Raw genomic sequence first — 11,629 nt, forward strand, 5'->3', positions numbered from 1 at the left:
GTTGATATCACAACCGTTGTTTATAGTTGTGTTCCTCAAGATTCGGTCCAACATGACCCCACATAAAAAAAGAATCTACAGCTGTCATGTATGTAAAAATAACTGTACCATATGAAAAATTAACAAGGACTTCATAAATCCAGCAGTACTTTTCGCAGGACCACATGAACATGGCATACGGACTACATGCGCAAACAATAGAGGACTCTATAGATATAGTTCACGAAATCCATTTAATTTTTTTAAATATTAGACTCATTTTGAAGAGTTCGTCGGGAGGAAGTCAAATATGCAAATAAAATCTCATTTACATTTATTATGCGAAAGTTATACCCATTTTAGAATTAGTAGTGTATTTTAAGAAGAGAATCTTTTGCAATGAGTGGGTAAGCTGGCGGACCCCACAAATGAGCATCCTTATGCATGTGAACGGCTGTGATATCAACGGAGGAAAGTAAATTGCATTTTCGCATAATACCATTGCATTTTCGCAGTTAATTAGGAACGGAGGAAAGTAAATAGCAATGGTGCGTGGACGACAATGCTACACTTACGCAAACACGGCATTATTGGTACGCGGACGCACCAAAATAGCAAAGATTACCACATTGTTCGTCAGGCCACGTACATGTCGTTCATAACACATACACTTTTGCCTCAAGCTAATTACAACTTACGAGATCGCTCAGTATGAGAAGGCGCTCTGCTTTCTCTATCATTGATAGTCTTTGGTCCACGTCAAGGTTTAAACATTCGACTGCCACCCCTGCCAGATTTCCAAGAATATCTAAATCACTTGCTTATGTAATCTGTTTATCAAACAAGTCAGTTGTTATTAGGTTGTAGAGGGTATGGTACATCCAGCCAGGAGAGGATCAGTAGGCGGCTCCGCCACAAAACCAATTCTAGGGTTTTATCCTCCGCTCCGCCTCCAGCGGTCTTGGGGCCTTGGAGATATGGCCGCTGGCGGGGAGTTTCCGTTTTTTTTGTAGGTTGTTCTTCGGTATCTTTTTCGGGATGTTGAGGCGGCGACTACATCTTAAAGTTAGAATAAGGTTCTTCTTGTACTATTCTCGCTCCGGTGGTGCGTTAATTAAGCACTGGTGGAGGACACATGGAGTTGTGTGCCCGGTGAATCTCTAGGGACCCGGTCGGTTTTTATGTTCGTTGGTATGGTTTCATGTCAGTCTCTTGGGATCTAAGATTGTCATCATTGGCGATAGTTACTGCTCTGGTGCGCTGGTTCTTCGGGGCCTTAGCACGACGCCTTACCGTCTGTCTACTACAATAAGTTCTACTACGACAAGCTTTGCGTGACTCCGGTGATGAAAGGGACGAGAACGGCGGCGCACCTTCGACTCGTTCTAGTGTTTAGTCGTCGCTAGGTGGTCCAAATACCTATTGATAATTTTTATTATTTTTGAGTTATTTGTACTACTATCGATGAATATTAATATATAGGTGGAATTTCGCAAAAATAAACAAGTGAGTTGTTGTCGTCTTGGTGATGGTCGGCATGCAAGCAATTTGGATAGTGCTTCTCAAGTCCACTTGTTCCGCCCCCTTCCGTGTGTTGGTGCTTTTGTTTTATCTTCCTTTTAGTTCCTCCAAAAATCGGCTTTATAGGCAAAATAAAATTTGAATAAAATATAGGTGGAGGGTCTTCTCCATCCCCAGGTGACCACACAAAAGACTAAAAGAGAATGATTTAGGTTAACTACCACTCGTTCAGAATTTAAGCAAGTGTAGCTGTTGACTACCCCTGGGACCCGGGGAGAAACCGGAGAAGCCAGACGCGCTTGAATGTTTGCCTCCTTTTTCTATGCTTCTTCCTAGAAGGTGGGTCTTTTCTGCTTCTTCCACAAAAGCGGCTACTCTGTCCGAGTATAAAAGGCAGGCGCTGCTCATGTGGTCACGTAGAGCTCAACACAGCGCGTCCGCACGTGCAGCAGCTCCGTCCACTCACCTATACATCGGCAGCAGCAGCAGAAGCTCGAGCTCACGACGACCTTGCCCACCACCAGCGCAGATGGATATCGAAGCGGCGAAGTCCTCCCCGGCGGCGCGAGACCCGCCGTCTGCGGCGGCGCACATGGATATCGAAGCGGCAACGTCCTTCCCGGTGGCGCGAGACCCGCCGCCGCGGCCGGTGCCACAGACGGCGCAGCTGGGCGAGGCCCCGGAGCAGCAGTGCGGGTGGGGGCGCTGGGCGTTCCTGGCGGTCGTGTCGCTCGTCCTCACCGGCGAGTTCGCGTGGGACGCGTACCAGGTGCGGCGCAGCCCGCGGAAGCTCGCCTTCGTGGTCGTCACCTACGACCTCGTCGTGGTGCTCTGCTGCTGCCTCGTGAAGCAGAACCTCCTGCGGCGCGACGACCCGGCGGTGGCGCCCGAGCGGCGGCGGGTCACGATCGGCGTGTGGGTGGTCTCGGTGGCGCTCGCCGTCATCATCGCCGCCCGCGTCGCCTTGGTGATCGTCGGGTGGCGCTGAAGATCGCAGTGTTGGTGATCACCGGCGTGGGCATCGGACTGGCGTCCTGCCCCACCAGACGTCACCGGAGCAGAGTTTTTGAATTATGGGTCTCTCTGCTGGACCACCGGCCGTGTGGATGAACAGGCCGTTACTATCGAGTAAACATTATCCTCGTTTAGACCACCCGTGTGTTGCTTTTCGTTTTTCCTATATAAGGAAAATGTATAGAAAATTCAATCCACAAATTCGAAGATAAAGAGCCGGGTGGTTATGTGATCCACACACGTATGACAAAAGGCTGTCCACGAAGCCTAACACCACGCGTGCATGCGAAAAGATCATCATGCCATGGATTACCGCCTCTCACATACCACAATCATCACCACGCCACCGTCTATGAAGCCAGACACAAGGGCTACCATGATGATGCGTGGAAATACTACCATGAAGCCGACGACGATGATGGTAGCTACCACCATGGATTACTACCTCTCGCCTACCATGATGATGTCATCGTTCACGAAGTTGGGAAGAAAGTCTACCACGACGATGCCCGAAAATACCACCATGACGACGCCGTTGACGACAGAGGTACCACAATGGATTACACTCTCTTACATCTCACCTACCATGACCATGTCGGGCACAAAGCATAACACGACGGCGCACGGAAATACCACCATGCCGCTACCAAGGGTGGTTACCACCATGAACCAATGAACAAGACGATTAAGAAGACAAGTGAGACACTGAGCAACATGTTACATTACATCCAAATGAACTACTATGTACATACAAGTTACAGTATACTAGTGAGTTGTTTATCTATCTGTCTTTATTTATCGAAACAAAAAACTTACAACAGGAGAGTTGTGCGTAATGGTGAGGTGAACCTACCCCTCAAAGGAAATTTTAAAAGGTTGACCGTGTGCGACAAATTTGATGAAATTCATTCAAAAAATCTCTAAGCATGAACAAAAAAAATTACAATTTACGGCTGCAGAAACTCAAAACCGATTGTCGAAATGGATTCATATGATCGACGCCCATCTAATTGATATGAACCATGGTTGTGTTGATTTGAAGTGAATGGGTGAAAAAGTTTAAGGTAGAGTGAGCCTAAACAAGTCACATTCCTTGAGGTGCAATGGTTGCATCGCTAGTGCTGAGAACATGATAGACCCGGTGAAAATCGTTAATTCGGGCATTTCTCCATGGGCAGGTTCAGAGGGAGGTGCTTTAAGAACTGGTTGGGCCACAACACAAGCCTTCTGAGAACCAAACGATCCATTCTTTACTTCCCACGTGCGAGTCAAGGGATGCGAATGCGACCTACCATGTCTACCACGTGCGAGTAGTACATCTTTCCGATCCCTGAAGTGTAACAATGTTGTTCAGACGAAGCCGATTATATTTAGAATGTGTGCAGGACCACTTTTGACAGATTCAGTTACTGCATCGATCTGGGGACGCGGACGCGCTTGCCCATTCGCCTCTTCAGGACCTCTGCTCTTTCCTAGCGGATGCGACTACTCTTTACGAGGAGAAAACCGCTGCTCGTGCCGATCCACATTTTGTGGCAGCAGCAGCTGCAGCTCGAGCTCACCGCCACATTGAGCAACACCGGTGCGCATGGAACCCGCGGCGGCGACGACGTCGTTCCCGGTGGCGCATGACCCGCCGCCACGGCCGGCGCCGCATGTGGAGCAGCTGGGCCAGGGCCCGGCGCGTCGCAGATGGGGCCACTGGGCGTTCCTGGTGATCTTGCCACTCGTCCTCATCTGCAGCTTCGCCTTGGGCGTGTACCTGGCGCGCCACAGCTTTCGGGACTTGGGTTTCGTGATTGCCGTCTACTACTTCACCGCGCTGCTCTACTGCTGCCTCGTGAAGCTGAGCCACCTGCGGCGCGACGACACGGCGGCGGCGCCCGAGCGGTGGCGGGTCAGGCTCGCCGTGTGGACGATCTCGGTGGCGCTTGCGAACGTGATCGCTAACCGTATCGCCGACGCCATGTCGGACCTGGGGCTACAAATCGCCGTCTGGGTGATCACAGGCGTGGGCGTAGGCGTCGAGTTCTACTTATCTATAATATCTATAAAATTCATCCCCACTAAGATGCAATTAATGTTTGCAAGCTCAAAGCAGATGCAGCCACGTCACCCCATTTAACCCTGTACGTTGGATTTCACAAGTGCGGTCTTGATTATATCTATCCAAGTCTCTCATTCCTCCCCACGTTCTCCCTCTGGCCAGCCAGAGCCGAACCGTCTATTCCGCTCGACCGGCCCAACCCAGACTAAAATCTACGGGCTATGTCTTCTCTCTAGCTAGCCCACCTCCGGTTCTTCTTCTCCAACTACAACAGGACGAGAAACAATGTGTTTTCGGTCGGTCGGCAAGACATGCTCGCTATCGTCGCATCAATCGCCGGCCGTTCCGGCTGATCTCCCACCAGAAACTGACGGAAGCCTCCCACCAAAAACTGCTGGATGCCTCCCGATTTTCCATTTATCTGTTGTATTCACTCCTTCGGCTATTGGATGGTAACGCTCCATGTCCCGATATCTTCCACGAGGCCAGGGTCTGTTCAGTTCTATCGTTTTTGATGGTTTCCATCCGCTGACTGTTAAGATTGTGTATTTAATCCTCAAGGTTGCCTCCTATTTAAGCTCCTCAAATGCCCCTGTCGAGAAATCTGCACGCTGTGCTGGTGTTTTTGGACAAGAGCACGCTCGATCTGCAAACCAGCAGGACAGTTCCTAACTTCTTCATCTCACATGTGCTATCTATCTTGCCGTTGATTTTGTTATGTGCTATATGTATTTCGTGAAGCTCTATATCTGATGTTTTTCTGAATTTCCCTTGGAGCATTCCGTCATAGAGATCTCTAATGATTTTAATAGCTTCCTCGGCTGTCTGTTGCAGCTCTCTACGTATTTTAGCCCCCTCGGTGAGCTCTTCTCTTTGTACAGACTGCTCAGAATTGTTGTTGCCTGCCTCCCAATGTCGTTGTGTGATGAAATTTCCTACATCCGTCTCAGATCTTCAATCTTGACAGTCTTTACCCCTTCTTCTTTTGATTTCATTATCTACTCTACGTTTACAGGACTCTAGGCGTGGGCATATCTATCAATTGAATTGCACTTTGTTTCCAGAGCTTTCCAGGTTATAAGTGCTTATTGGCAGTTTAACGCTCATCGTCAGCGCATAAGAAGGACTGCATCTCTTTTAGTTTATCATGTACCATGTATTCTGTCCAGCTCTGTTAGTATTGTTTGAGTTTATTTTGCGGGAGTTTCTGTTTTATGTATTATTCCAACAAATCGTACACTGCCAGATTGCTATAATTTAATGACGGAGCCTGTGTCATTACTTATTTTGTCGGTAATTTACCACCCATGCTATACAGTAGTTGGATTACATGATGATGCCTTTTATTCTCCAAAAAATTTGTGTCCAGATTGCAGATTCAACCTTCTGCACAAGAGTCACATGGTCGATCAAACCAAATACCAGGGATCAGATTATGAGTATTGAAGCACTAGAAAAATCTGTGGAAATAGACAGCCAAGATTATGTTGAAAGTCTGAGAAAGAAGAAAATGGTAGAAGCCAGCGTGCAAGATCATAGGTGTTCTCCACTTCCTATTAGTTTTCTGAAGATCAACCTACATGATCAGGAACAGAAACGGCTAGCTTGGGAGCTATAGAAAACTAAACCAAAAGCTGAAGCACTTACAGTTGAGGCCCCCGTTCTTTTCCACACACACTTGACAGGGCAACCCGATCGGGATGCTGAAAAGTCATATTCGAGATTGACAACTAGGTTTTGAACCACACAACCACAAGCTTCCTTTTTGTTCCTTCTCCGTAATTGTTGCCCGAGGACATGTAGTGCTGATCTTTGAGCGGAGATAGCATTCAACATTAGCTTGGCTAAGCCAGATCCCACAAAAAAAATTATGTAATTGTTGACACGGATTATGCTTGGAAGTTTGACATAATGGAAAGAATACCGGGTCGTTCCATCTAAAAAAAAACACTATGTTACACTTGCTACTAGGACATATTCAGTATTCTACACTTTCATTCCTCACAAATTTTTCTCCGCATTTTGATATATTGTTTAAGATTTTTTCCATACACAACAATCATCTATTATGTCCGCCGCAACGCGCGGGGTATCAACTAGTTTTTTCTACGTGCGGACACCGAATGCCGGACGGACAGGGTTCTCCACCAGGTGTCCCCGGAGCAAAGGGTCTGACCTAATAATATGCGTCGAACTAGACATTGATTCGTTTTTTATTTGGCGTGAATTTCATTTTTTTACCCCTATTTCATCTGTCGCAATCTAGTGAATTCTAGTGGAATATTATTCCATCCAAAAAAAATTAAACCTGATGTTACCCGAATCCCCTTCCTGGCACTCAACCGCTCCAGCGGTCACTTTTTTTTTGGCGCGATAGCGCTCGCGCCCTAGCGCGACTACAATTCCCTTTGCGTGTTTGACTTTTCCTCCTCTCCGAACGCGCTCCTCATCCTTTTTTCTGGAACATGGTTGGATCCTGTGGAGATGGAGCGGTGGTCAGTGTCTCCACGGCTCCATCCGTTTTTGCCGGCGCAGCTCGACCTGGCCGACACGCCGGAGAAATCAAGCGGAACGGGGAGGGGACGGCGGTCGCCGGAATCGCACTAGGACAGCCGGAGGCGTCGGCGGAGGATTCTTGCTAGAACTTGAGGACACGGCAGCGCTCGACGTTGGCCTACACGGGGAGGCGCGGCCGCGGGCGACACTCGCCGGCACGGGGGAAGGAGGCGGCTGCGGCGCCGCGTTGCTCTGGATGGGACGGGGAAGCGTCGGCCGGGGGATAGATGGGATGGGGCGGAGGCGTCCGACACTGGCCTGCGCGGGGAGAACCGGCAGCGTGCGGCGCTCGCCGACACGGGGGAAGGAGGCGGCGGCGCCTGCCGGCGACGCCCTGCTCTGGATTGACTGGGGGACAGGGAGGGGATTCAAGGAGAGAGATATCGTGGAGGGACCGAGGGAGACCGAGCGACGATGGCCTGGGCGCGTGGCCTGGTTGTGTGGTCGTGGGTGCAGGCCTGGCTGTAGTTAATTTTTTTTTGTCAATTCCCTTTCTACAACCCTTTTTTAATAATTCTACATTTTACTTGTTTGTGTTATTTGTATCAAAATTACTAGATTATATTATTTTTAATTCCCTTTTTCGGGCTAGTGGGTTTTATGGGGGAATACGGGTGGGGAACCACTTGCAACTCAAATAAACTACCACTTGCAACTTAAATAAACTACTACTTTTCACTCAAATATACTACTATTTTTCGGGTTGATAAATTTTCACATTAACCGTTGATAAATAACGGTCAAACGGGTTGAAAAATTTGAGAGATAAAAATGTCCTAAAACTATTATAAATATAATTAGCTTTTCAGGTCGATAAGTTTTCATATTTACGGATGATAAATAACTGACCATGTGTTTGATAAATTGTGAGCTAAAAATGTCCCCAAAATATTCTATATAAAATTAGGTTTTCAGGTAGATAACTCTTCCCATTACCACTGATAAATAACGAATAAAGGGGTTGATAAATTGTGAGCTAATAATGTTTCCAAAAATATTGTAAATGACATTAGCTTTTTGGGTCGATAACTTTTCACATTTACCATTGATTAAATAATGGGTAGAGGGGTTGATAAATTTTAAGCTAAAATTTTTCCCAAAATATTCTAAATGACATTAGCTTTTCGGATCGATAACTTTTCACATTTATTGTTGATAAATAACGGGCTGAGGGACTGATAAATTTGAGAACTAAATTTTTCTCAAAGTATTTTAAATAAAATTAGTTTTTCGGGTCCATAACTTTTTATATTTACCGTTGATAAATAATGGGCAGAGTGGTTGATAATTTGTGAGCTAAAAATGTTCCCATAATATTCCAAATTAAATTAGTTTTTCAGGCCGATAACTTTTCACATTTACCATTGATAAATAACGGACGGAGAGGTTGATAAATTATGAGCTAAAATGTTTCTAACATACTCTAAATAAAATTAAATTTTTGGGTTGATAACTTATCACATTTACCATTGCTAAATAGCGAACAGAGGGGCTGGTAAATAACCTTATGTACTAAAATAGTCGTCAACATATTTTAAATAAATTTAATTTTTGAGGCCGGTAATTTTTTCCATTTTCCATTGATAAACAACTGGTAGATGGTTTGATAATTTATGAGCTAAAAATATAGTCAAAATATTTGAATAAAATTAAATTTTAGGGTCGGGAATTATTCACGTTTACTAACTTCTCTCGTTCATTTGCTGGTTTTTCTAATGATTTAATTTTTACTTATACCGTGCTTGTTCTGATAGTAAGAAAAGGGTTGCTCTCCCTGTAATGACACGAACCAGCGGTAGCACAGGTGGTTGTGTCCAGCGCGTGCGGCCTTGAGGGCGTGGGATCGAATCCCACCATCAGCGATTTAGTTTTGCCAGTGGTCGTCCCGCTTTCCTGGCGTATGGCCGTAAACAGAAACACTTAAACGAGCGGATATGCTATTTTCGGAAAGGCTGACTTTGTCGGAAAGTGACCGCCCGAAATCGATCCAGCGGCCGACCGCTATCTAGGGGCGCCCGATGTTACCTTAGTTTACCATTTATGTGTTCTAGTAGAGGGCTGATATATTAGGGATGTGACAGGACAACAATAATATGCAAAGTTCGGAGGGTGTCATGGGCTATCATGTCTAGCATTTTTTTCTCTCTCCATTTGCTCAATTCCTCGTCGTCCTCTCCATATCCTTAACCTCAGTCATCATCTCACATGTTTTTTTTAGAACACATACAAGCCAGACACTCACAATCATGCGTTACACTCACCTCTATAAACGCACGCACGTACACCATACATACCCTTATGAGCACCTCCGAGGGACGGAGCCGACAAATCTTGAGGTTGATGAAGTCACCACAGACACCTCGTTATTGACGGGCACGTCACCTACCATTGAAAAAATAGCGCCGGTTAAATTCTGAAATAAAACCAGGAAAATGCAAACATCCATGCCAAGAGTTTAACTCTCCCTACTGGTGAGTTCAGCGCCCTCCTAGTCTTTCATCAAAACTAAAAATCCTCACTTAAAACAAAATCTCTTTAACTCACATCTTATTGAATCTGTTGAATATGAATCACCACATGTTTCCCTTATCAATGTTTTAACTTTCATTCTCACTTAAAACTGAAAGCCTCTACTCCCCTTATGTCATGAGTTTTGCAAGATGAAGCCAAAAATGCGTTGCTTGTTATGAAATATTTAGAGTTGCTACGCATTTACAAGACAACATTTCTAATAGACAACCAACTTATTGCAAAGATCCTTCAAAAAAAACTTATTGCAAAGATCGTCTCGAGCAGGAGGCTTGATAACGATCACATGTATTGGGACACCGTACCACACATGTCCTTGTGATCCTTCTCAACTCCACTTCCAGGATACAAGCCCAAGTGTCCGACATCAAGAGAGATCTGAAAGGTTTTGCCCACAATTATGCTCAGCGAGTTCTTAGGAAATTCCTCGGTCAATCGAACACAACTATGGATGTTTAGCTCATGCTAGTCCCTCTTCTCTTGCTATATGTATATATTGCAAAACTCTGTTTGGCAAGAGTTTGTAATTTATGATGTATTGAGCAATTGAGTTGAATGAAATAAGCACCCCTAAACGCTCTTTGGTGGCATGTGCTAGTGGAAGTCTAACCTCAACTGGTAGGCCCCACTTGTCAATTGTAATAACAAATCATTGACGTGCTTTTGGCCAATACGTGGCTATCCTACCAAGGCAGGTTGCCAATCCGCCTTGATGGACTTGTAATGATGACCGACCAATCGTAAATGTCAGCGGATGACTGTCCACTAACTAGTCGCTTGGACGATCCGTTAGTAGAGGTGCCATCCCTTAACATGTCCTTGTGGGTCGAGAGCTGGTGGAGACCCATATAGATGGCGTGTGCAAAGTAGCTCACTTGAAGGTCAACTTTGGTAGGACCATTAGTGGATCCCTTTTTTCTGGACAAGATTCAAGCCTAATGGAGACCGCATTAGACCTAGACACTTAATCGAAATATAGATAATCACAATTCATAGAGAACATCAATATATAAGTCAAATTAAGCACATTTCATACTAAGCATAAGTGTGTAAAACAACAACAGAAGTTGGCTGGATCCATCTAACATACAAGTGTAGCACGTCAATAACAAAGATACAAATTTACCATGTTTGTAGAAAATAAATTTTAGCTATTGTTGTCGTTGTTGAATGAGAACGTCACATGCACTTCTTGGAGGAGGGCTTCATCTATTCTCTGTGAGAGAACTGACTGATGGGCTGAAGAATTTCAATGTTAATGATGGCTGCGAATGGAAGTTGGAGATGGAAATATTTTTTTCCTCGTGTCAAAATATTATGGTACACATCATGAGGGGACTTTCTAAAGTCATTATATTATAGGATTCAACTCGTGTTTCATCCTTCGTGCACACATCATACTAAGGTAGACATTGTATCACATGTAACGATGACTATTGACTGCAAAGGAAAGGAAATCAAATTGATAGATTAGACTACCCATCTTGCAATTAGATGTTTTGAAGATGTTAAAACCGTTACTGAGGACATCCTGCATAGCCTACTGGATTCATCCAAATTATGTTTGTTCAAAGCAGGAACTAACCCAATGAGTATCTAGTGGTTTATGCGTCAAAAACAAATGAAAGTGAACACACAAATCAAAGTAAAGTGTTTTCCGCCAAAAAAAAAACAAGTTAAAGAGGAAAAGTGACACAATACAAAGTAAAAGGATTATTTGGGGGGGGGGGGGTGGTGGGGGGGATTGTAGGACATGAATATGTAGTCACTTTTCCCTATGATGGAGACATGAGTCTGTGATAAACCATGTCATAGTCTCTTTTGGGTGTTGCTCTCGGCGATGGTTAGGATTTATGATCAACAGATAAATTCAAGGTTTTAGATGACACAAGTGCTAGCATACAATCTTGAGCAGGATAGAGCGACCAGTACCTCGCGAGCATGGTTTCAAGTTCTTAGAAGTTTTGGAGTTTGAACAAGTCT

General features: G+C 45.2%; 2 protein-coding genes across 2 annotated transcripts; both read left to right on the forward strand.

The window, feature by feature from the left end:
- Positions 1–1,768: 1,768 nt before the first annotated feature.
- Positions 1,769–2,591, forward strand: LOC124667286. The gene has a single exon (XM_047204590.1). It carries the CDS (start codon positions 1,823–1,825, stop codon positions 2,486–2,488), a length of 666 nt encoding a protein of 221 aa, XP_047060546.1. The 5' UTR covers positions 1,769–1,822; the 3' UTR covers positions 2,489–2,591.
- Positions 2,592–4,102: 1,511 nt separating this feature from the next.
- Positions 4,103–4,639, forward strand: LOC124664841. Its single transcript, XM_047202271.1, has one exon. It carries the CDS (start codon positions 4,103–4,105, stop codon positions 4,637–4,639), a length of 537 nt encoding a protein of 178 aa, XP_047058227.1.
- The last annotated feature ends 6,990 nt before the right edge of the window (positions 4,640–11,629 follow it).

This window comes from Lolium rigidum, chromosome 6 (genome assembly GCF_022539505.1).
Source record: "Lolium rigidum isolate FL_2022 chromosome 6, APGP_CSIRO_Lrig_0.1, whole genome shotgun sequence".
Taxonomy (NCBI): Eukaryota; Viridiplantae; Streptophyta; class Magnoliopsida; order Poales; family Poaceae; genus Lolium; species Lolium rigidum.

Excerpts from the sequence above, each read along its gene's own strand:
- LOC124667286 (XM_047204590.1), top strand. The coding sequence starts at position 1,823 with ATGCTTCTTCCTAGAAGGTGGGTCTTTTCTGCTTCTTCCACAAAAGCG.
- LOC124664841 (XM_047202271.1), top strand. The coding sequence starts at position 4,103 with ATGGAACCCGCGGCGGCGACGACGTCGTTCCCGGTGGCGCATGACCCG.